The sequence below is a fragment of the Staurois parvus genome, unplaced genomic scaffold (assembly GCF_062004578.1).
Source record: "Staurois parvus isolate SC_StPar_1 unplaced genomic scaffold, SC_StPar_1.0 ptg001774l, whole genome shotgun sequence".
Classification (NCBI taxonomy): domain Eukaryota; kingdom Metazoa; phylum Chordata; class Amphibia; order Anura; family Ranidae; genus Staurois; species Staurois parvus.
Window position 1 is genome coordinate 441,323 of NW_028319570.1, and position 25,952 is coordinate 467,274.

The following is a 25,952-nucleotide window of genomic DNA, read 5'->3' on the forward strand; positions in this document are numbered from 1 at the left end:
GACGCTTTCACCCCCTTCCAGTCCGGACGCTTTCACCCCCTTCCAGTCCGGACGCTTTCACCCCCCCTTCCAGTCCAGACACTTTCACCCCCTTCCAGTCCAGACACTTTCACCCCCTTCCAGTCCAGACACTTTCACCCCCTTCCAGTCCAGACACTTTCACCCCCTTCCAGTCCAGACACTTTCACCCCCTTCCAGTCCGGACACTGTCACCCCCTTCCAGTCCGGACACTTTCACCCCCTTCCACTCCGGACACTTTCACCCCCTTCCAGTCCGGACACTTTCCCCCCCTTCCAGTCCAGGCACTTTCACCCCCTTCCAGTCCAGACACTTTCCCCCCTTCCAGTCCGGACACTTTCCCCCCCTTCCAGTCCGGACACTTTCACCTCTTCAAGTCCAGACACTTTCCCCCCCTTTTAGTCCGGACACTTTCACTCCCTTCAAGTCCGGACACTTTCCCCCCCTTCCAGTCCGGACACTTTCACCCCCTTCCAGTCCGGACACTTTCACCCCCTTCCAGTCCGGACACTTTCCCCCCCTTCCAGTTCAGGACACTTTCACCCCCTTCCAGTCTGGACACTTTCACCTCTTCAAGTCCAGACACTTTCACCCCCTTCAAGTCCGGACACTTTCACTCCCTTCAAGTCCGGACACTTGCCCCCCCTTCCAGTGCGGACACTTTCACCCCCCTTCCAGTCCGGACACTTTCCCCCCCCTTCCTGCCCAGGCCAATTTTGAGCTTTCAGCGCCATCACATGTCATGGTGTGATGGATCCATCCTGCCTTGTATCAATGGTTCAGGCTGGTGGTGGTGGAGTCATGGTGTGGTGGATCCATCCTGCCTTGTATCAAAGGTTCAGGTTGATGGTGGTGGTGTCATGGTGTGATGGATCCATCCTGCCTTGTATCAATGGTTCAGGCTGGTGGTGGTGGTGTCATGGTGTGGTGGATCCATCCTGCCTTGTATCAATGGTTCAGGCTGGTGGTGGTGGTGGTGTCATGGTGTGGTGGATCCATCCTGCCTTGTATCAATGGTTCAGGCTGATGGTGGTGGTGTCATGGTGTGATGGATCCATCCTGCCTTGTATCAATGGTTCAGGCTGGTGGTGGTGGTGTCATGGTGTGGTGGATCCATCCTGCCTTATATCAATGGTTCAGGCTAGTGGTGGTGGCGTAATGGGGTGGTGAGATTTTCTCGGCACTCGCATGGTGGACCTACTAAAGTGGCCTATGAGTGTTAAAGGAACTTAGGGGTTTCTTGACTGTCTCCATTCTGGTTTCTTGCAATTCATTTTAACTCGAAAACCATTTCATAAATAACCATTTCGCACATTTCATTACCTTGAATGCCACGGATCCTGAAGACTGGCCCCGATTTCTGCAGCAAGTCTGGAAGTCCGATCCTCCATGAGATAGAATTCTTCATCCGAATCTGACTTCCTAGCATAGATTCTTCCTCTACTTGGAGCTTCATCCCAGTCATCATCAGGATCTTCGGTGTGTTCAAAAACCTGAGATTAGTAAAGCCATGTTATCTTCAAGACATTCTAAATCAACGACTTTTAAAGACCAATCCTGAGCGAATGGGTTTACGGGCATGGTTTTGGGTCAATTATATTCTCATTTTTTATTATTCTCAAGTTTTATTACTTTTTTTACAAATTTTTATTCTTGGCATAAAATACATGTTCTCCATGAAAAGCCCAGTACTGGCCACTCACTCACTGACTGCTCTCGACTAATTTCAAATTCGTAAAGATTTCATGATTTTTACATTTTACCCTTGAAAAAAAATAATTATACACAGTACTGTGCAAAAGTTTCAGGCAGGTGTGAAAAAATGCTGTAAATGAAGAATTCTTTCAGAAATAGAAGTGTTATTAGTTTCTTTTTATCAATTTACAGAATGGAAAGTAAATGAACAGAAGATAAATCCAAATCCAATCAATATTTGGTGTGACCCCACCCCTTTGCCTTCTTCTAGGTAGACTTGCACCCAGTGAAGGAACTCGGCAGGTAGGCATCTCAGAGAACTAAGCACCAATCTTCTATGGATGTCGACCGCCTCAAATCCTTCTGTCTCTTCATGTCATCCCTGACAGACTCCAGATCGGGGCTCTGTGGGGGCCAAACCATCACTTCTAGGACTCCTTGGTTCTTCTTTACATTGAAAATAGTTCTTAATGACATTGACTGTATGTTTGGGGTGGTTGTCCAGCTGCAGAATAAATTTGGGGCCAATCACACTCCTCCCTGTTGGTACAGCATGATGTATCTGCTTGTATTTCTCAGCATTGAGGACACCATTGATGAAGGGCAACATTGAGGAGCATAGACACAGTGGTCAGCCAAGGAAACCTAATGCAGCGGATGAAAGACACATCATGCTTACTTCCCTTCAACATGGCAGGGCCAATAACACACCTCCCTGATGGTATGGCATGATGGAGAAGTATCTGCCTGTATTTCTCAGCATTGAGGACACCATTGATCCTGACCAAATCTCCAACTCCTTTTGCAGAAATGCAGCCCCAAACTTGCAAGGAACCTCCAACCATTTTTGGTTGCAGACTCTCATTATTGTCCCGCTCTCAAACCCTTCGCCTTTGCCTCGTGCTACAGCTAAATATTTCACATTGTGACTCATCAGCCTAGAGCACCTGCTGCCATTTTTCTGCATCCCAGTTCCTATGTTTTCCTACATAGCTGAGTTGCTTAGTCTTGTTTCCACATCAGAGGTGTGGCTTTTTGGCCGCAATTCTTCCATGAAGACAACTTCTAGCCAGACTTCTCCAGACAGTAGATGGGTGTACCTGGGTCCCACTGGTTTCCGCCAGTTCTGTGATGATGGCACTGCTGGACACCTTCCGATGTGGAAGGGAAGTAAGCAAGATGTGTCTTTCATCTGCTGCATTAAGCTTCCTTGGTCGACCACTGCATCTACGATCCTCAACGTTACCCAACCACCATGTCCATACTCCTCAATGTTGTCTATTTCTTTGTGCTTCTTCAAAAGATCTTGATGAATGGAATTAATCTTTCAGCCTTTCGTCAACAAACTGCCTCCTGCTACAGCCAAATATTTCACATTTTGACTCATCAACCTACAGCACCTGTTGCCATTTTGCTGCACCCCATGGTTCCTGTTTTCCTGCATAGATGAGTTGCTTAGCCTTGTTTCCATGTCATAGGACTAGCTTTTTTGGCCACAATTCTTCCATGAAGACCACTTATCCATACAGTAGATGGGTGTACCTGGGTCCCACTGGTTTCCACCAGTTCTGTGCTGATGGTACTGCTGGACACCTTCCGATGTGGAAGGCAAGTAAGCAAAATGTGTCTTTCATCTGCAGCATTAAGTTTCCTTGGTCGATCAATGCATCTACGATCCTCAACGTAACCCAACCACTGTATCTACACTCCTCAACGTTGTCTATTTCTTTGTGCTTCTTCAAAAGATCTTGATGAATGGAATTAATCTTTCAGCCTTTCGTCAACAAACTGCCTCCTGCTGCAGCCAAATATTTCACATTTTGCCTCATCAGCCTAGAGCACCTGCTGCCATTTTTCTGCACCCCATCTTTCCTATGTGTTCCTGCATAGCTGAGTCGCTTAGCCTTGTTTCCATGTTAGATGTCTGGCTTTTTGGCCGCAATTCTTCCATGAAGACCGCTTCTAGCCAGACTTCTCTGTACAGTAGATGGGTGTACCTGGGTCCCACTGGTTTCAGCCAGTTCTGTGCTGATGGCACTGCTGGACACCTTCCAATGTGGAAGACAAGAAAGCAAGATGTGTCTTTCATCTGCTGCATTAAGTTTCCTTGGCCGACCACTGCATCTACGATCCTCAACGTTACCCAACCACTGCGTCTACACTCCTTAATGTTGCCTATTTCTTTGTGCTTCTTATTTCTTTGTGCTTCTTCAAAAGATCTTGATGAATGGAATTAATCTTTCAGCCTATCGTCAACAAACTGCCTCCTGCTATAGCCAAATATTTCACATTTTGACTCATCAGCCTACAGCACCCGTTGCCATTTTTCTGCACCCCATGGTTCCTTTGTTTTCCTGCATAGCTGAGTTGCTTAGCCTTGTTTCCATGTCATAGGTCTTGCTTTTTGGTCGCAATTCTTCCATAAAGACCACTTCTCCGGACAGTAGATGGGTGTACCTGGGTTCCACTGGTTTCCACCAGTTTTGTGCTGATGGCACTGCTGGACACATTCCAATGTGGAAGGGAAGTAAGCAAGATGTGTCTTTCATCTGTTGCATTACGTTTCCTTGGCTGACCACTGCATCTACAATCCTCAATGTTACCCAACCACTTTGTCTAAACTCCTCAATGTTGCCTATTTCTTTGTGCTTCTTCAAAAGAACTTGATGAATGGAATTAATCTTTCAGCCTTTCGTCAACAAACTGCCTCCTGCTACAGCCAAATATTTCACATTTTGACTCATCAGCCTAGAACACCTGTTGACATATTTCTGCACCTCATGGTTCCTATGTTTTCCTGCATAGCTGAGTTGCTTAGTCTTGTTTCCATGTCAGAGGTGTGAATTGTTGGACGCAATTCTTCCATGAAGACCACTTCTAGCCAGACTTCTCTGGACGGTAGATGGGTGTATCTGGGTCCCACTGGTTTCCACCAGTTCTGTGCTGATGGCACTGCTGGACACCTTCCAATGTGGAAGGGAAGTAAGCAAGATGTGTCTTTCATCTGCTGCATTAAGTTTCCTTGGCCGACCACTGCATCTACGATCCTCAACGTTACCCAACCACCATGTCTACACTCCTCAACGTTGCCTATTTCTTTGTGCTTCTTCAAAAGAGCTTGATGAATGGAATTAATCTTTCAGTGTTTCATCAACAAACTGCCTCCTGCTACAGCCAAATATTTAACATTTTGACTACAGCACCTGTTGCCATATTTCTGCACCCCATGGTTCCTATGGTTTCCTGAATAGTTGTTGCTTAGCCTTGTTTCCACATTGGAGATTTGGCTTTTTGGCCACAATTCTTCCATGAAGACCACTTCTGGCCAGACTTCTCCAGACATAGATGGGTGTACCTGGGTCCCACTGGTTTCCACTAGTTGTGTGCTTACGGCCCTGCCATGTCGAAGGGAAGTAAGCATGATGTGTCTTTCATCTGCTGCATTAGGTTTCCTTGGCTGACCACTGTGTCTACGCTCCTCAATGTTGCCCTTAACCAATGGTGTCCTCAATGCTGAGAAATACAAGCAGATACATCATGCCGTACCAACAGGGAGGTGCGTGATTGGCCCCAAATTTATTCTGCAGCAGGAAAATGACCCCAAACATGCAGCTAATATCATTAGGAACTATCTTCAGTTCAAAGAAGAACAAGGAGTCCTGGAAGTGATGGTTTGGCCCCCACAGAGTCCCAATCTCACCACTATGGAGTCTGTCTGGGATGACATAAAGAGACAGAAGGACCGGAGGAAGCCGACATCCACAGATCTGTGCTTAGTTCTCCAAGATGTACACAGAACAACCTACCTGCCGATTTCTTTCATAAACTGTGTGCAAGTCTGCCTAAAAAAAGGCAAAGGGTGTTCCCCCCAAATATTGACTGGATTTGGATTTCTCTTCACCATTTTTATAACTGATAAAAATAAACTATTACCACTTCTATAGGTCAGGACACTCTACCACAAAGATCTGGCCATAAGAGATAAAGGAAGGTGATTTAACTCATTAGAACGTACCAAAAGGAAGTATACATTTTGGGTGGATTGAACTTTTAAAATGGAGAGCTGCTGAGCAATTACAACCAGCAGACCTTCTTGTCTTCCTTGCTTGCAGTGGTAGTGAAAGGAATATGCCATCCAGGGCATTAAACCCTCAAAAAGAACATATTACATTTTGGGTGTTTGGCTTGTTCTGGTTCAGACTCAGCTATAACATTCCAAAGCAGACTGGAAATACACAGTGCATGTGTGGAAGTAAATATGGTGGCAAATCTGGGCTTGAAGACCCTCACTCTTCTAATAGACGTAGCCTATCCTACCCAATTCCGTGGCTTGCAAACACATCACCTCCCCAAGCCCCTTGAGACCCACAGTGGCCTTTTCATGGGAATCTTGCTACCACTTCCTTCTTTTCCTAACCTACTCTTTCTTACTGTGCCCTCCCCCTTCCCCAGGAACCTAATAAATACTGTCCCACTGCCAATAATAATTCTTATTCTTAAAAATAAGTTCTTAATAATCATGCCCTGAACCGCCTTCTGACCATTTGGTGGCTCCTTTCTTCTCATCTTACCCCAATACTTCCCTTAGCTTGACCATTCATACACCTGCAAGGACTCTCAATTGGGGTCGTAAAATACTGCAGGTACAAAGAAATGTGTTAATGTTGCTAGAAATCCTGTGAACTCCTAACTTCTTGTAGTGAGTTATCAACTCTGCCGTATTCAAAGCCAAAGCAGTGTTGTCAGGCCTGTCTGAGTCCTCCCCTGCTGGACTACAGAACCCCTGACCCTTATGTTATGGGTAAGAGGAGGAGGGATGTTCTGTAGTCTAGCAGCGAGAACGTGGCAGGGATGAAAGCACAACTTAGGATTTTAGTATACAGGAAGTTAGGAACTTACTGGATTTCTGAATGGTCAACAGGTTTTTTTTCTGTATTTTTTATTGTATTTAGAGTGAAAACACTTTGGGCATGTACTCATTTTTTCGTTTTGCCTGGAAATACACTTCAAAGACCAAGTTTATCCAAAACTAATATTTTATGGTGACACTGGTCTACCTCTACAGATATTACCTGAGAAGTTTCATGATGGTCAGAGCGAAAAGCAAAATTGTTGGGCTGTAGGTCATAGACTGCTTGAGACACTGATCCATTCAATATTGATCCTACCGATTGAGATGGTGAGCCAGTCTTTGTGTATCTCACGTCTTGCACATAGTCCTTCAAACTTAACTCCCAGTCTTCAGATTCTGGTGTCAAAGTCATTTTTTCTATCTTCTCTCCATCCAGTTCGTCATCACTGAATAATTCGCTGTCCCCTGAGTGGCCTTCAGATGAATCATCAAAGTCTGTACTGACATCAACAATACTATCTTTACAGGGGTCAGCAAAGGCTTGCAAGACATCTGCAATGGGAACACTATAATGGGGATAATAAAATAAGTCATGAGGGATTATGGAAATTTTAGCAGCGCTCTTATCATCCATTGGGTAAGTTCCCTCTTGTGGGTCTTCAACAGAATCCAGATGATTTCTTGAATTAAACTTATCTTCTGTGCTTGATCTGTATGCTTGGAAGACGGTCAACTGTCTGGAGTGGTCACCTTCTAAATGACCTCTGGGCTTATGTAGGACATACTTGAAGGGGTCATCTTCTTCATTATGGTCATGTGGTGTCACTAATCCACTATCATCAGACATCGGTGATGGCTTTATGGAATCTTGAGAGTCCTCAGAATGATAAAAGAGGTCATTAGGTTCAGAAATTGAAGAAAACGATGAAGAAGAGTCACAATATCTGTTGTAGTTATCACTAAATATATACGTTGGCTCCTGATAAATGGGTCCACCTGACGTTGATTTGGGTGAAATTTGATCTAATAAGTTGTGGTGAAGGTCTCCTTGTCCATTAGGAAGTAAAACTGTTTCCATTTGACTTTCAATATTTAGGATTTTATTTGATCCATTAGCAGAGATTTCCCCAGATACATCAGAATTCAATGAAGACATTTCAGGCCGACGTGAAAACTTGTCAAACGTAAACCCAACCATCTTCAGTACTGAGCCCTGATTAGCTTCTGCTAGGAGTTGATGTGGTCTGCTCAAACTGTTCATGGAACTCGACCTTCTGTCATCTGCAACATTAACTTCTGTATAGACGTGCGTCTCCGGAGGTGTAAGAGGCCTTGTCTGGAGTTCCACCGTAAACTCATTCTCCTCATTTTTGGGTAAAGTAATAATCTTGCCTTCTTCTTCCCTAGGACCATCTTTGTATCGCACGTACGTCATTTCCACCGGAGCATCTTCGGTGTGACCTGTGAAGTCATCCTACCGAGTAATGGACAAACATAAGTTTGGACTTAAGAAATTAACATTTAACAACATCTTCATTGACATGAAATCTACAAGGGACCTTTTTAACTCCATACTTGGAAGCAACCTATTTCAAACATAAAATAACCTAATTTACTATGAGAAATTTTGCTATTTGGTATCCAAAACCTGGAAAATATCTGGTTTGGGATGGAGAGCATGCTGGATCGGTCACTAGTCATGGATAGGCAGCTGAGTGGGCAGTGGGGAAGGAATCCCATCCAGTGGGTTGTGTTCGGTGTTGGATGGTGGTAGTGCCAGGACAAGCTCATTCAGCACCCAGGGCAAAGATGACAAACTGTGCCCCCTTTTCCCCTTCCTTCCTGCTCATGATGTGCACGTTTAGGGAACCCTATACCCAGCAGTCACTTGCTTATCAAAATCACTGCCCCTGGCACTACTCCTGTCAGCCTTGTAACAGAAGGAAGGCACCCCCATCCCTACAGTAAACCTTCTAAATAACCTCTGGGCTTATGTAGGACATACTTGAAGGGGTCTTCTTCTTCATTATGGTCATGCGGTGTCACTAATCCACTATCATTGCACCCAGGGCAGCTGCCCACCCCTTGTCCTGGCCCTGGATGATGATGGTGGTGGATCCTCTTAGGGGCTTGGGCTGCATTCTGGTATGGCCTTGTTGTCATTGCAGCAAGAAGACTTTGGTGGCCAGGAAGGAGCACCTGGTGTCCAGAAAAGTGCCACTCTTGATGTCGGGTTCACAGAACGCTTATTGAAAATGTACACATTGAGCCAACAAGTTTCGGGGGGGAACTGACTCCCCCTTCTTCAGGGCTACTGCTGAGTGCTAGTGGATTTCTAGATATCCTCAACAGCCATGATCCTAGCACTGTCCTAATGTATATATTATTTTTGAAGCCCAGCATTGAAGGATATCTAGAAACCCTTTTTGGGAACCACCCCCACCCACTGGCACGCAGCAACTGCCCTGAAGAAGGCGGAAGTCCATTCCCTCGAAACACGTTGGCTTAATGTACATGTTTACATTTTCAATAAATGTTCTATGAACCCGACATCAAGAGTTGCACTTTTCTGGACACCGGGTGCTCCAGCCAACCGCAGGAAAAAAAACACAAACAATGTCGTAAATGAAACTTACCGGGTCAAGTTCTGGAAAATGCTCCAGGAACTGTGTGACGTACGTCATTATGGAGTGTTCATCTGGTGAATCCACCATCACATCTACAACCAGAAGGATTGGACATTTAGACTTAACAAAAGGAATGAAGAGCAGATTTGCACAAAATCAGAGTTTAGATTACTGAAGTCAGATTGGTGAGGAATGACTACCAAGGGCTGATGTATGTGAATGCACTTTGTACTGGGTGTCCTCTCGTATCTAATGTATGTATTCTGTTACATGAATAACTAGACTGGGCCAGTCCTGTGATCCAGACACCCCTTACCAAGGTTTTTCACATCACTTTTCTACGTGTAGTTAGGCAGCATAGCCTGGCCAGCAGCCCAAGCCTACTAATGGAAGGAGTAGAAGCACATTGACCTCAGTGGAGAGGACCTCACTCTCTACTCCTGTTAGCCAACAATACTCATTATTAGACTGACAGCACTGTGCAATGTGGTACAATACAGGTAGCTAACACTGATGCCCAGGGGTGGACTGACAACTCATGGGGCCCCCGGGCAATAGGGGATCATGGAGCCCCTGTGTCCTTGCCCAAACTCAAAAAAGCCTATGAAAAAGAGGTACCAGGGGCATCTCATGGGGTCCCCTACTGACCCCGGGCCCTGGGGCAGTGCCCGAGTTTCCAAATGGTCAGTCCGCCCCTGCTGATGGCCTTCCCTCTTAATCCAAGCCAAGATTTGTAATTCTGTTCAAGTAGATCCAGGCACCCCTCCCACACAGAACAGCGGGGGCCTCACTTTTCACCACTGCACTTGAGTTATGAAGCAGTAGCCTGCTGACTGGACAATGGAGGAGAGACAGCATGCGTTTAAGGTGGTTCTAGGCTGAGATGATGTCATCAGTCTGTTGCAGGCAGGAGGAAGCATTTCCTCAGTCTCCCCTCTTGTGATAAGATGTCAACATTGTAACTTTGTAGCATGTCGCAAGTTGTCCACCTATTTGTTGGCCTGTATTACTCTGTACCCCAATGTTAGTTTTTTATCCTTTACCCTCTGGTTCCAAAAGCCGAGGGATGTTGAGACTCTGCTGTGCAATAGTAAAGGCGTCTTCCAAGTTCTCCCTGGGCGATCTCTCCAGTGCCTTCTTGATGTCCACAAGGCTGGAGTCTATGGCTTTAATAATGGCCAAGAAGGCGATTCCACTTCTCCAACTACCAGCAAAATCCTGAACCGCCACTCCGTACCTGAGAGGAAGGAGAAAGGGGAACACATGGTTTGGGAATGCTTAGAGTCACACTCACCAAGAAATTAATACTGATTGTGTCTGCAACACCCTTTCCTATGAACTGTCTGAATGTTCTATTGTGCTTGGGTTTATCGGTTACATAGATGTCTATGAGCTAGCCATTCATTATTCATGAGCTCATGTATAAGCAGTACATAGATGTCTATGGGTTGCCTGTTCATCATTCATGGCATCATGCATGAGCAGTAGATACAGGTCTATGGCTTGCCCATTCATTTTCCATGGGGTCATGGTTCAGCAGTACATAGATGACTATGGGTTGCCTGTTCATCATTTATGGGGTCATGTATTAGCACTACATAGGTGTCTATGGGTTGCTCATCAATCATCCATGGAGTCATGTACAAGCAATACATAGATGTCTATGGGTTTCCCATTCATGGAGTCCTGTATAGGCACTAAATATTTGTCTATGGGTTGGCCGTTCACTATTATTGGACTCATGTACAAGCAATACATAGATGTCTATGGGTTGTCCACATTCATCATTTACGGGCTCATGTACAGGCAGTACACAGATGTCTATGGGTCGCCCGTTCATTCAGGGCATCATGCATTAGCAGTAGATACAGGTCTATGGGTTGCCCGTTCATTTTTCATGGGGACATGCATGAGCAGTACATAGATGTCTATAGGTTGTCTTTTCATTATTCATGGGGTCATGTATGAGCTCTACATAGATGTCTATGGGTTGTTCACATTCATCATTTACGGGCTCATGTTTGGGCAGTACATAGCTGACTATGTGTAGCCCGTTCATCATTTATGGGTTCATGTATGAACATTACATACATGTCTGTGGGTTGTCCATTCAGAACATGACTATGCAGAACTAGAGGAACTCCGGCACTCAGACTATGTACAACTAGAGGAACTCCGGCACTCAGACTATGTACAACTAGAGGAACTCCGGCACTCAGACTATGTACAACTAGAGGAACTCCCGCACTCAGACTATGTACAACTAGAGGAACTCCCGCACTCAGACTATGTACAACTAGAGGAACTCCCGCACTCAGACTATGCAGAACTAGAGGAACTCCCGCACTCAGACTATGTAGAACTAGAGGAACTCCCGGACTCAGACTATGCAGAACTAGAGGAACTCCCGGACTCAGACTATGCAGAACTAGAGGAACTCCCGCACTCAGATTATGTAGAACTAGAGGAACTCCCACACTCAGACTATGCAGAACTAGAGGAACTCCCGCACTCAGACTATGCAGAACTAGAGGAACTCCCGCACTCAGACTATGCAGAACTAGAGGAACTCCCGCACTCAGACTACGCAGAACTAGAGGAACTCCCGCACTCAGACTAAGCAGAACTAGAGGAACTCCCACACTCAGACTAAGCAGAACTAGAGGAACTCCCGGACTCAGACTATGCAGAACTAGAGGAACTCCCGGACTCAGACTATGCAGAACTAGAGGAACTCCCGCACTCAGACTATGTAGAACTAGAGGAACTCCCGCATTCAGACTATGCAGAACTAGAGGAACTCCCGCACTCAGACTATGCAGAACTAGAGGAACTCCCGCACTCAGACTATGCAGAACTAGAGGAACTCCTGCACTCAGACTACGCTGACCTAGAGGAACTCCCGCACTCAGACTATGCAGAACTAGAGGAACTCCCACACTCAGACAATGCAGAACTAGAGGAACTCCTGCACTCAGACTACGCTGACCTAGAGGAACTCCCGCACTCAGACTACGTAGAACTAGAGGAACTCCCGCACTCAGACAATGTAGAACTAGAGGAACTCCCGCACTCAGACTATACAGAACTAGAGGAACTCCTGCACTCAGACTACGCTGACCTAGAGGAACTCCCGCACTCAGACTATGCAGAACTAGAGGAACTCCCGCACTCAGACTATGCAGAACTAGAGGAACTCCTGCACTCAGACAATGCAGAACTAGAGGAACTCCTGCACTCAGACTACGCTGACCTAGAGGAACTCCCGCACTCAGACTACGTAGAACTAGAGGAACTCCCGCACTCAGACAATGCAGAACTAGAGGAACTCCCGCACTCAGACAATGCAGAACTAGAGGAACTCCCGCACTCAGACTATGCTGAACTAGAGGGCCACATTGTTTCCATGCCTGCTCTGGGAAAAGATAGAAAATAACTAAAATGCAAAAATTTTTATTAAAAAGCACATTTTTTTCCTGCCAGCAGTCGGCCTTCAAACTCCGAGCTAATCAGCCCAGAACATGAGGCTACAGCAAGGCGGAAAGGGCCGACTCTTCTTACTTTCTTGTCCTCTGCTGAACCCAGCTGAGCAAAGCTTTGATGGCCTTCCGCTGATCCTTAATTGAAACGGACAGACTTTTCTCCGCGCTGGGATGAGACGCGTCGGACTCGTTCCCGCCAGGCAGGGAGGATAGACTGGAAGACGACGACATTCTGTTCAGGTTTCCTGTGAGTTCTTTAATCTGGGAGCAGAGAGAATACAGACGATATAAACATTTGCTGCACAAAACCGATAACGGCATGAGATGGTCTACGCGTTTCTGTGGACAGAATGTTCCTTTCTGAATACGGAATGGAAAAATCCCCAAATTACTGCACAAGGCATTTTATCTGCTTCCATGATTCTCTAATCGTAACAGAAACGGGTTGCTAAGCAGACATGTGAACGCCGGAAATGTTCGTCTCGTTATGGATGCATTTGTTCATCAGAGAATTTCATTTCGGATGTTGAACTGATTCATTTTTGGAATTTGTTTCCTAACTTCCTATTCATTTCATATATTCGTTGTTCTGGGTGGATTTAAAAAAATAGCATTTTTTTACAGCAGATTGATATATTCGATATACACTAAATTGCCAAAAGTATTGGTCCAGCCCTCCGAATGATTGGATTCAGGTGTTCCAATCTCCTCCATGGCCACAGATGTAAGGTGAAGGGGAGGCGCAGCAAATGGCCAGAAGAACTGGACATGCTACACACGTCCTGTGTACTTTGATGACTTTTTTTTTCAGGCATGTGTAGCACAGCATGGTGTGTGTTTGTGTGTGTATACACTATATTGCCAAAAGTATTGGGCCCACCCTCCAAATCACTGGATTCAGGTGTTCCAATCCCCTCCATATCATGTGATTCAGGTGCTCCAATCCCCTCCATATCATGTGATTTACGTGTTCCAATCCCCTCCATGGACACAGGTGTATACAATCAAGCCCCTAGGCATGCAGACTGCTTCTACAAACATTGGTGAAAGAATGGGTCGCTCTCAGGAGCTCAGTGACTCCAAGCGTGGTCCCGTGATAGGTGGCCACCTGTGCAATAAGTCAGCCAGTTTGGGGTGGAGGAACTTGACTGTCCTGCACAGAGTCCTGACCTCAACCCCATAGAACACCTTTGGGATGAATTAGAGCGGAGACTGCGAGCCAGGCCTCCTCCCCCGACATCAGTGTTTGACCTGACAAATGTGCTTCTGGAAGAATGGTCCAACCTTCCCATAGACACCCTCCTAAACCTTGTGGACGGCCTTCCCAGAAGAGTTGAAGCTGTTATAGCTGCAAAGGGCGGGGCCAACTCAATATTGAACCCTACGGACTAAGACTGGGGGGCCATTAAAGGTCAAGTGCGTGGAAAGGGCGGGGCCAACTCAATATTGAACCCTACGGACTAAGACTGGGGGGCCATTAAAGGTCATGTGCGTGGAAAGGGCGGGGCCAACTCAATATTGAACCCTACGGACTAAGACTGGGGGGCCATTAAAGGTCATGTGCGTGGAAAGGGCGGGGCCAACTCAATATTGAACCCTACAGACTAAGACTGGGGGGCCATTAAAGGTCATGTGCGTGGAAAGGGCGGGGCCAACTCAATATTGAACCCTACAGACTAAGACTGGGGGGCCATTAAAGGTCATGTGCGTGGAAAGGCCGGCGGCCCAATACTTTTGGCATTATCAAATCGGACAGATTTGAATCGGAAAGATTTTATATTTTCAGATGCTAGTACAACCCACCAAGGGAAATAACACGAGCTGACTGGATAATATCAACTGGCATAGCGTTCATTTGAATTAACGATGGATGTAATCGAACAAATTCGAAAACTGAATACATTTCCCCATGGGCCTGAACTACGATCGCATCATGTGATGTCATCCGAATGAAATGAATGAAACAAATGTATATAGTTTTGTTACTTTTTTTTTGATTCGTTGACATTCCTTCCTATGTCCATTCAGAGATTCGGATGAATCCGAATCTCCAAAAATGATGTTTTTGTCTGAAATATGAATTGTAACGAAGTGCACGTCTACTGCTAACCAGTGGCCACAGGGCCATCAATATGGCCAGTACGCCCTGCACAGGACTTAGGCCCCACCACATCGGCAGAGGGGACCGTCCATTCGTCCCACCTCCCCCATTCATGTCATGGTAAACATGTTGCCAAGGAAGGAGAGATGGCAGCAAGAAAAGGCAGCACAAGTCCACAATGCTGTATATGGGCTTCTCAGAGCCGGCCGCCATCCACACAGCGCCAATGACAACCATACAACGCCCGTAGGTTCTCCTTCTGCATCTAGTATAATTATTCGATCTAATGGCTACCCGGATGAAAGCAGAATCCATTCACTGCTGGATGGGTGGTATCAATTCTCCTTCATACCACCCCTTAAGCAGGCCATAGACGGGTCGAAAACCGTCCGTTTAAAAAAAAAAAACGAAAAATTGGTCATTCGATCGGCCAACGTTACTACCAACAGTAAAAAAATCAGACGATTTTTGTCCTGTCTATAGCCGGCATTGAACCCCATAATTACTTCTGTCCCTTGCAGAGATAGGGGAGCACACAGGGGAGCAATACATAACAAGAAGAAGAAGAAGAAGAAAAAGAAAAAGAAGAAGAAGAAGAAAAAGAAGCAAAAGAAGAACAAGAAGTAGAACAAGAAGTAGAAGAAGAAGAAGAAGAATTCCAGTCCACTATTATATTTTATATGAAAGTCTTGCGGTTGCAACAATGTATCCATTTGTATCCATTTCTGATACAGATGTTTTTATTCGGATACAAATGGATACATTGGTGCAACCGCAAGACTTTTATGTAAAATATAATAGCGGACTGGAATTCTTCTTTTTCTTGCAGGTCACGGCTCATGCGCAGATTTTTTATCGGTAAAACGATCAGCCGATTTGCCCATCATTGCCTTGAATTTTCCAATGTGCCCAATAAAAAATATGTGCAAAAAGCCCAAAAAAAGGCCGACCAATTAACCCACTAATGGTGCGAAAATCAGCCGATTTTTTTTCCGGACGAAAAATAGGCCGATTTTCGACCCGTCTATGGCCGGCATTAGACGTGATCTACCTGCAGGAAGAGGATGATGTTCCAGATCAAACCGAGAACCAACGAGGGGTTTCCATCAGCGATTTCGGCGGCATCTATACTGACCAACTTCACCTGGAAAGAAGAGAATACCAACATTAATATAATCTGCAGCAGTGTTTCTCCACCTATTTAACCCAGAGGAACCCCTAAAATAATTTTCAGGTCTCGGGGAACCCTTACTGAAGCCAAATTTAGGTGGTTAACGGCAAAAATTCCCTTTGTGTTGGTGGTCAGTAGAAAGAATGCAGCCCTTACGGTGGTGGCCAGAATAGCACCCTGACAGGCAGCGTTTCCAAGTGGTGCAGGTCCTGGAACCCTACAGACACCATCAATGGAGGTCAATGAACCCCAAGCAACCTCTGGAGGAACCCTGTGGTTCCATGGAAGCCTGGCTGAGAATGGCTGATCTACAGAGACACCTCTCCTGTCTTCTTCTATGTATAGGATCCTTCCAACCACGAGATTTCCCCACCAGAATTCTGTTCCTGCCAAGGGCGGACTGACAACTCATGGGGCCCCCGGGCAATAGGGGATCATGGGGCCCCTGTGTCCTTGCCCAAACTCAAACAAGCCTATGAAAAAGGTACCAGGGGCATCTCATGGGGCCCCCTACTGACCCTGGGCCCTCGGGCACTGCCGATTTTCCAAATGGTCAGTCCGCCCCTGGTTCCTGCACACCTGGAAGATATGGGCGTTCCCAACCACCTTTGTGCATTCTTAGCTCCCCCTGATATGACCTACGTAATATAAAATATATAAAAACACAGCAGGAGTTGTGGGAACCCCTCATAATGGGCACAGTGGGTGTACAGACTCGGAAACTGAGCACAGGGATGGTGGGAACCCCTCATAATGGGCACAGCGGGTGTACAGACTCAGAAACTGAGCACAGGCATGGTGGGAACCCCTCATAATGGGCACAGCGGGTATACAGACTCGGAAACTGAGCAAAGGGATGGTGGGAACCCCTCATAATGGGCACAGCAGGGGTACAGACCCGGGAACTCAGCACAGGGATGATGGGAACCCGTCATAATGAGCACAGCGGGGGTACAGACCCGGGAACTCAGCACAGGGATAATGGGAACCCGTTATAATGGTGGCCCGCCATCCAAAATGTGTCGTCCTTCAGTAGATTACAGCTGAAAGAGGCTGGATATGTGTTTTCAAAAATAATCCAAAAATTTTTATTGAATGGGCATTTTCTTCATTTAAAATCCAGATTCTTTCAATAAATAAAACCCATTAGGACCTCCACAATCTTTTTCCTATAATTCTGGTGATTCTCCGGTCTCCTCCTCAGCCCGGTGCAGACACCCCCTACAGCTGGAACGCTTTAATTGTCACAGCAGGCTGATTGCGTTCCCATAATCTGGAGTCGGACAGCCCAGCCGGCTTAGGAATTGCTCTGAATTAAATCTCAGAAATCCGATTAAAGATCGACGCGCCTCTGGAGGAGAACGGGTCACAAAAAGCATTTAGTCAATTAATCCGCGCGCTGCACATCGGACTGACAGCTGGAGGACACAGGCCAGGGGGGGAGTACACAGGCTGCCCTTACTGAACTCCTTCTGGAAATGCTGGTTGCCTGGCTGGCCTGACGGTCCATTAGCATTGCTTCAGGGCAAGCATGCAACAAGTTGGGCAAAAAAAACAAAATTTTAAAAATGTAAAACGCATCAAAAACCACGCCAAAAACACACAGCAAAAATGCAAACTGCACTGGAATGAACCAGGCCTGAAATGCATTGAAAACGCACCAAAAGATGCACACGTGTTGCGTTTTTGATGCATTTGGCATTTTTAATCTGCCCAGTTGGCCAAAAAAATTCACAAAATGCATCAAAAACGTAAAACGTACAGCAAAAAGCACCTCAAAATGGACAAGACGCAAACTCCATTGGTGTGAACCAGCCCTGAAATGCACTAAAAAAGCATTGAAAATGCACATCTGTTGCGTTTTTAAACTTCCCAGCAAGTTGACCGAAAAAAATTTACAAAATGCATCAAAAACGCAAAACGTACTATAAAATGGTCTGCAATGCATTGAAAAAGCATAAAGAATGCACACACAGCATTTTTTGATGTGTTTTTAAATTGGGGGGGGGGGGGGATTTGTGCTGGGAGCATATAGGGAGAGAGAGGATTTGAGCTGGGGGGGAAGGAGGGGTGCAACAATTTGTCCTGGGAGGGGGGATTTCAGCAGGGGGGCAAATTTGTACTGGGAGGGGAATTTCAGCAGGGGGGGGCAGATTTGTACTGGGAGGGGGGATTTCAGCAGAGACGGGGCAGATTTATACTGGGAGGGGGGATTTCAGCACGGGGGCAGATTTGTACTGGGAGGGGGATTTCAGCAGGGGGCAGATTTGTACTGGGAGGGGGGATTTCAGCAGGGGGGCAGATTTGTACTGGGAGGGGGGATTGCAGCAGGGGGGCAGATTTGTACTGGGAGGGGGGATTTCAGCAGGGGGGCAGATTTGTACTGGGAGGGGGATTTCAGCAGGGTGGCAGATTTGTACTGGGAGGGGGATTTCAGCAGGGATGGGGCAGATTAATATTGGGAGGGGGGATTTCAGCAGGAGGGCAGATTTGTACTGAGAGGGGGGATTCCAGCAGGGGGCAGATTTGTACTGGGAGGGGAGATTTCAGAGGGGGGCAGATTTGTACTGGTAGGGAGATTTCAGCAGGGGGGCAGATTTGTACTGGTAGGGGGGATTTCAACAGGGGGACAGATTTGTACTGGGAGGAGGGGTAATGTATGCTTAGGGTGTGAGCATGCAAATTAGGTCTTGATTTTTTTTGGGGGGGGGGGGGGGGGTAGAGGGGCTTTTTGCTGACTCAAACATCTTGGGGGGGGGGGGGCGCAGGTTTTGCCATTTTTGCTCTGGGCTCTGTATGACCCAGTGCTGGGTGCCCTTTTCATTCCTATTGGGACCCTCACTCATCCACCTGTCCTATGAGGACAGAGACTGTGTCCATGCCCTGTGTGTCCCCATAGAAGTGAATGGGTCGCTGGCACAGGGATCTACACGATACCAGTGCTTCCCCACGCTGGCAAATCACGGACACGGGGACACGTGCAACTACTGGAGAAATGGACTGAATTTTTTATTTTTTTGCTCCACCTGCGCACATCCACACACTGGAAGAGCAGTTTTGCCTAACTGCCACTTTGTCACCGCCCTCCTCCCTGGTCCTGAGACGCGCAGGCCGCTACAATGAGCCTGGGCGCCCTGCAGATTCTGCGAGAGGAAAACACGCACACACACCGGTCCGGTATGTCGATCAATGAAGACACTTACATTGCTGTCTTCCAGAAACTTGAGCGATTTGGCGATGTTATTCAGCCGGAATATGCGATGAGACGACGATTGTATTCATGGAGCTGAAAACACAGACAGGAGCGGCATTATCAGTCCGCAATGGAAGACATATTCAAATATTACCCAGAAATATACTAGGAGTCACATTGGATGGATAAATAAACAGGAACAAAAGGTCTAAAATGCTGCTCCATGCTCCCTCCAGGCCTGCTCCGCCCTATGTGTTTCGTCACATCTAGGACGAAACCTGTAGGGCAGAGCCTGCTGTGATGTCATCACGCACCAGAAGTTTGCTGGAGGCCATCTTCCTTACTGGCCAGACTGTTTGTTTATACACCCTTTTGAAACCTTGTATACAGTGCCTTGAAGAAGTCCCCCTCCCCTTGAAATGTCCCCCATGTTGTCATGTTACAATGTATTCCTCCCTCCCCCACTGAAAATGTCCCCATGTTGTCATGTTACAATGTATTCCCCCCCCTGAAAATGTCCCCCATGTTGTCATGTTACAATGTATTCCCCCTCCCCCCCCCATGTTGTCATGTTACAATGTATTCCCCCCCCCCCCATGTTGTCATGTTACAATATATTCCCCCTCCCCCACTGAAATGTCCCCCATGTTTTGTCATGTTACAATGTATTCCCCCTCCCCTTGGAATGTCCCCCATGTTGTCATGTTACAATGTATTCCCCCTCCCCCCCCATGTTGTCATGTTACAATGTATTCCCCCCCCCCCCCCCCATGTTGTCATGTTACAATATATTCCCCCTCCCCCTTGAAATGTCCCCCATGTTGTCATGTTACAATGTATTCCCCCTCCCCCCCCATGTTGTCATGTTACAATGTATTCCCCCCCCCCCATGTTGTCATGTTACAATGTATCCCCCCATGTTGTCATGTTACAATGTATCCCCCCCCCCATGTTGTCATGTTACAATGTAACTATCGGGATTGGATGTGATGGACGGACACAAAGTGGCACATAATTATGAAGTGGAAGGAAAATGAGAAATGGTTTCCAACATTTGTGACCAATAAATCTGTGAACAGTGTGGCGGCATTTGTATTCGGCCCCCCCAGAGTCAATACTTTGTAGGACCCCCTTTGGCTGCAATTTCAGCTGCAAGTCTTTTTGGGGATGTCTCTTTGCACATCTACAGAGGGACATTTCTGCCCATTCTTCTTTGCAGAATCCCTCAAGCTCTGTCAGACTGGATGGAGGGCGTCTGGGAACAGCAATTCTCAGGTCTGGCCACAGATTCTCCATTGGATTTGGGTCTGGACTGTGACTGGGCCATTCTAACACATGAAGATGCTTTGATCGGAACCATTCCATTGTAGCTCTGGCTGGATGTTTCGGGTCGTTGTCCTGCTGGAAGGGGAACCTCCGCCCCGGACTCAGGTCTTCTGCAGACTAACAGGTCTTCTTCTAAGATTGCCCTGTATTTGGCTCCATCCATCTTCCCATCAACTTTGACCAGCTTCCCTGTCCCTGCTGAAGAAAAGTATCCCCACCACATGATGCTGCCACCACCATGTTTCACAGTGGGGATGATGTGTTCAGGGTGATGTGCAGTGTTAGATTTCCGCCACACATAGCGTTTTGCTTTTAGGCCGTAAAGTCCCATTTTGGTCTCCTCTGACCAGAGCCCCTTCTTCCACATGTTTGCTGTGTCCCCCACATGGCTTCTCACAAACTGCAAAAAGGCAGATTTGTGGAGTGCACGACTAATAGTTGTCCAGAGGACAGATTCTCCCCCCTGAGCTGTGGATCTTTGCAGCTCCTCCAGAGTTCCCATGGGCCTCTTGGCTGCTTCTCTGATGAATGCTCTCCTTGCCCGGCCGGTCAGTTCAGGTGGATGGCCATGTCTTGGTAGGTTGGCAGTTGTGCCATACTCTTTCCATTTTCGGATGATGGATTGAACAGTGCTCTGGGAGATTTTTTTTATAATGCAATCCCACTTTAAACTTCACCACAACTTTATCCCTGACCTGTCTGGGGTGTTCCTCGGCCTTCATGATGCTGTTTGTTCACTAATGTTCTCTAACAAACCTCTGAGGGCTTCACAGAACAGCTGGATTTATATTGAGATCACATGACACACAGGGGGACTCTATTTACTAATTAGGTGACTTCTGAAGGCAATTGGTTCCACTAGATTATAGTTAGGGGTATCAGAGTAAAGGGGGCTGAATACAAATGCACGCCACACTTTGTATTTATTTGTAAAAAATGTTGAAAACCATTTCTCACTTTCCTTCCACTTCACAATGATGTGCTACTTTGTGTTTGTCCATCACCACCAATCCTGGTGAAATACATTGACGTTTTTGGTTGTAACCTGACAAATTGTGGAAAATTTCAAGGGGTATGAATACTTTTTCAAGGCGCTGTATATGGATGGCCCCTGAACTGCAGTTTGGAGGTTGCTGTTCTATAAGTAGGCCCTTTGGTAACTGGATTTAGTACTTTTTAAGACTGTCATACAGAAGCCTTCAGTTGTACTTTAATCTGCTAAGGATGACCCCTGCTGGTGGCCAAATCCTCCATCTGCTACAGGCAGCTCAAATACTCATAAAGCAATGCAAAACCAAGAACCACAGGGGTGGGAGCTGTGTCCTTCAATGAACTCCAGTGAGTAGACCCCCCCCCCCGCCCCAAAGTTTTCGCTTACGTTCCCTGAAGGGCACAGCCCAGCAGAATCTTGACCGTAGGGATGTCCCACAACAGTGACCATCGAAGGGTGGGCAACCAAAACCAAATGACCCGAAAGACCCCCCAAGGGAAGCAAAAGACTGAGCTGCTTGTAGCAGATTGGGGGGGGGGCACCAACAGGGGTCTAACTAGGTGTTCTTTTTCTGCTTATTGTTCTCCTAAAGGTGGTCAAGATTCTACTGGGCTGTGTCCTTCAATGAACTCAGAGAAAGCAATTGTACCGCGAGTAGAAAAAAAACCCAGTTTCTCTTGCGTTCATTGAAGGACACAGCCTGGTAGAATCTTGACCATAGGGATGTCTCAAATCAGTGGCCATCGAGGGGTGGGTAGCCAGAACCAAACAACCCAAAAGACCCCCCTAGGGAGGCAAAAGACTGAGCATTTGGGGGGTTGGGTTTAGTCACCAGAAGGTGGTACCCCTTTGCCAAGGTTTGTTGTTCTTTGCTGCCTATTGTCCTACTCCGGAAGGTTGTACCTATAACCCTATGGTCAAGATTCTACTGGGGTATGTCCTTCAATGAACTCCAGTGAGTAGATCCCCCCTTCCCAGTTTTCTCTTACGTTCACTGAAGGACACAGCGCAGTAGAATCTTGACCGTAGGGATGTCCCACAAGGGTGACCATCAAAGGGCGGGCAACCAAAACCAAATTACTTGAAAGACTCCCCAAAGGAAGCAAAAGGCTGAGCTGCTTGTAGCAGATTGGGGGGGCCACCAGCAGGGGTCATAACTAGGTGTTTTTTTTCTGCTTCTTGTTCTCCTAAAGGTGGTCAAGATTCTACTGGGCTGTGTCCTTCAATGAACTCAGAGAAAGCAATTGTTCCGCGAGTAGAAAAAAGAAAACCCAGTTTCTCTTACGTTCATTGAAGGACACAGCCTGGTAGAATCTTGACCATAGGGATGTCTCAAATCAGTGGCCATCGAAGGGTGGGTAGTTAGAACCAAACAAGCCAAAAGACCCACCTAGGGAGGCAAAAGACTGAGCAGATGGGGGTTGGGTTTAGTCACCAGAAGGTGCTACCCCTTTGCCAAGGTTTGTTGTTCTTTGCTGCCTATTGTCCTACTCCTGAAGGTTGTACCTATAACCCTATGGTCAAGATTCTACTGGGGTATGTCCTTCAATGAACTCCAGTGAGTAGAAGCCCCCCTCCCCAGTTTTCTCTTACGTTCACTGAAGGGCACAGCCCAGTAGAATCTTGACCGTAGGGATGTCCCACAACAGTGACCATCAAAGGGCGGGCAACCAGAGCCAAATGACTTGAAAGACCCCCCAAAGGCAGCAAAAGACAGAGCTGCTTGTAGCAGATTTGGAGGGGGGGGGGGGGGGTTGGCCACCAGCAGGGGTCATAACTAGGTGTTTTTTTCCTGCTTATCGTTCTCCGAAAGGTGGCGCTATAACCCTACGGTCAAGATTCTACTGGGCTGTGTCCTTCAATGAACTCAGAGAGAGCAATTGTACCGTGAGTAGAAAAAAGAAAACCCAGTTTCTCTTACATTCATTGAAGGACACAGCCTGGTAGAATCTTGACCGTGGGGATGTCCCACAACAGTGACCATCAAAGGGCGGGCAACCAGAACCAAATGACTTGAAAGACTCCCCAAAGGAAGCAAAAGACTAAGCTGCTTGTAGCAGATTGGGGGGTAGAATCTTGACCATAGGGATGTCTCAAATCAGTGGGCATCGAAGGGTGGGTAGCCAGAACCAAACAACCCAAAAGACCCACCTAGGGAGGCAAAAAAGTGAGCAGATGGGGGTTGGATTTAGTCACCAGCAGGTGCTACCCCTTTGCCAAGGTTTGTTGCTCTTTTCTGCCTATTGTCCTACTCCTGAAGGTTGTACCTATAACCCTATGGTCAAGATTCTACTGGGGTGTGTCCTTCAATGAACTCCAGTGAGTAGATCCCCCCTTCCCAGTTTTCTCTTACGTTCACTGAAGGACACAGCGCAGTAGAATCTTGACCGTAGGGATGTCCCACAAGGGTGACCATCAAAGGGCGGGCAACCAAAACCAAATTACTTGAAAGACTCCCCAAAGGAAGCAAAAGGCTGAGCTGCTTGTAGCAGATTGGGGGGGCCACCAGCAGGGGTCATAACTAGGTGTTTTTTTTCTGCTTATTGTTCTCCTAAAGGTGGTCAAGATTCTACTGGGCTGTGTCCTTCAATGAACTCAGAGAAAGCAATTGTTCCGCGAGTAGAAAAAAGAAAACCCAGTTTCTCTTACGTTCATTGAAGGACACAGCCTGGTAGAATCTTGACCATAGGGATGTCTCAAATCAGGTGGCCATCGAGGGGTGGGTAGTTAGAACCAAACAAGCCAAAAGACCCACCTAGGGAGGCAAAAGACTGAGCAGATGGGGGTTGGGTTTAGTCACCAGAAGGTGCTACCCCTTTGCCAAGGTTTGTTGTTCTTTGCTGCCTATTGTCCTACTCCTGAAGGTTGTACCTATAACCCTATGGTCAAGATTCTACTGGGGTATGTCCTTCAATGAACTCCAGTGAGTAGAAGCCCCCCCTCCCCAGTTTTCTCTTACGTTCACTGAAGGGCACAGCCCAGTAGAATCTTGACCGTAGGGATGTCCCACAACAGTGACCATCAAAGGGCGGGCAACCAGAGCCAAATGACTTGAAAGACCCCCCAAAGGAAGCAAAAGACAGAGCTGCTTGTAGCAGATTTGGAGGGGGGGGGGGGGGGTTGGCCACCAGCAGGGGTCATAACTAGGTGTTTTTTTCCTGCTTATCGTTCTCCGAAAGGTGGCGCTATAACCCTACGGTCAAGATTCTACTGGGCTGTGTCCTTCAATGAACTCAGAGAGAGCAATTGTACCGTGAGTAGAAAAAAGAAAACCCAGTTTCTCTTACATTCATTGAAGGACACAGCCTGGTAGAATCTTGACCGTGGGGATGTCCCACAACAGTGACCATCAAAGGGCGGGCAACCAGAACCAAATGACTTGAAAGACTCCCCAAAGGAAGCAAAAGACTAAGCTGCTTGTAGCAGATTGGGGGGTAGAATCTTGACCATAGGGATGTCTCAAATCAGTGGGCATCGAAGGGTGGGTAGCCAGAACCAAACAACCCAAAAGACCCACCTAGGGAGGCAAAAAAGTGAGCAGATGGGGGTTGGATTTAGTCACCAGCAGGTGCTACCCCTTTGCCAAGGTTTGTTGCTCTTTTCTGCCTATTGTCCTACTCCTGAAGGTTGTACCTATAACCCTATGGTCAAGATTCTACTGGGGTGTGTCCTTCAATGAACTCAGAGAAAACAGGGGCAGACTTGATGGACTACATGGTCCTCCTCCAGGTATAGCCATGTTACTTTGAAGAGTAATGTTTCCAGCTTTAGGATATTTTTGAACCCTGGTGAGCCCCGACCCAACTACCCAACCAAAGATGACTTACCAAGCTCTGCCCCGTCAGAACCTCCAAGAGGGCCATCAGGATTTTACCGTCTTGAATATCCACAAACAAATCCTTGACTTCCAGCGGTGGGGTGCACTGTGGAGACACACAAATGGCAGATATTATTACTGTGCTGACCAAAGCTAAAAACACACACACAGGTCCTCCAGAAGAGGGCGCTATCTAAAGCTGGCCATACACTAACAGATTTTCCAACGAACATTCGTATGAAAATTCTCAGTACATTCGGTGACTTAAAGAATGTCGTTCAAAAATATTTCAACATTTCTGACCATCTCCTGTACCTTTTCTGCAGTCTCTGACCATCTCCTGTACCTTTTCTGCAGTCTCTGACCATCTCCTGTACCTTTTCTGCAGTCTCTGACCATCTCCTGTACCTTGTCTGCAGTCTATAACCATCTCCTGTACTATGTCTGCAGTCTCTGACCATCTCCTGTAGTGTGTCTGCAGTTTCTGACCATCTCCCGTACCATGTCTGCAGTCTCTGACCATCTCCTGTACCATGTCTGCAGTCTCAGACCATCTCCTGTACCATGTCTGCAGTTTCTGACCATCTCCTGTAATAATGTCTGCAGTCTCTAACCATCTCCTGTAGAATGTCCGCAGTCTCTGACCATCTCCTGTGCTATGTCTGCAGTCTCTGACCA

The 25,952-nt window shown here is 46.9% G+C and overlaps 1 protein-coding gene across 1 annotated transcript in view; it reads right to left on the bottom strand.

Moving 5' to 3' along the window:
- The window catches only part of CLMN (calmin), a 51,195-nt gene that overhangs the window by 13,459 nt on the left and 11,784 nt on the right, over positions 1-25,952 (bottom strand). Inside the window, 9 exon segments of the mRNA XM_089663815.1 lie at positions 1,343-1,512; positions 6,787-8,040; positions 9,203-9,285; positions 10,237-10,430; positions 12,755-12,936; positions 15,828-15,920; positions 19,151-19,221; positions 19,224-19,233; positions 25,285-25,380. Of these exon segments, the coding sequence (XP_089519941.1) occupies positions 1,343-1,512; positions 6,787-8,040; positions 9,203-9,285; positions 10,237-10,430; positions 12,755-12,936; positions 15,828-15,920; positions 19,151-19,221; positions 19,224-19,233; positions 25,285-25,380 (2,153 nt within the window).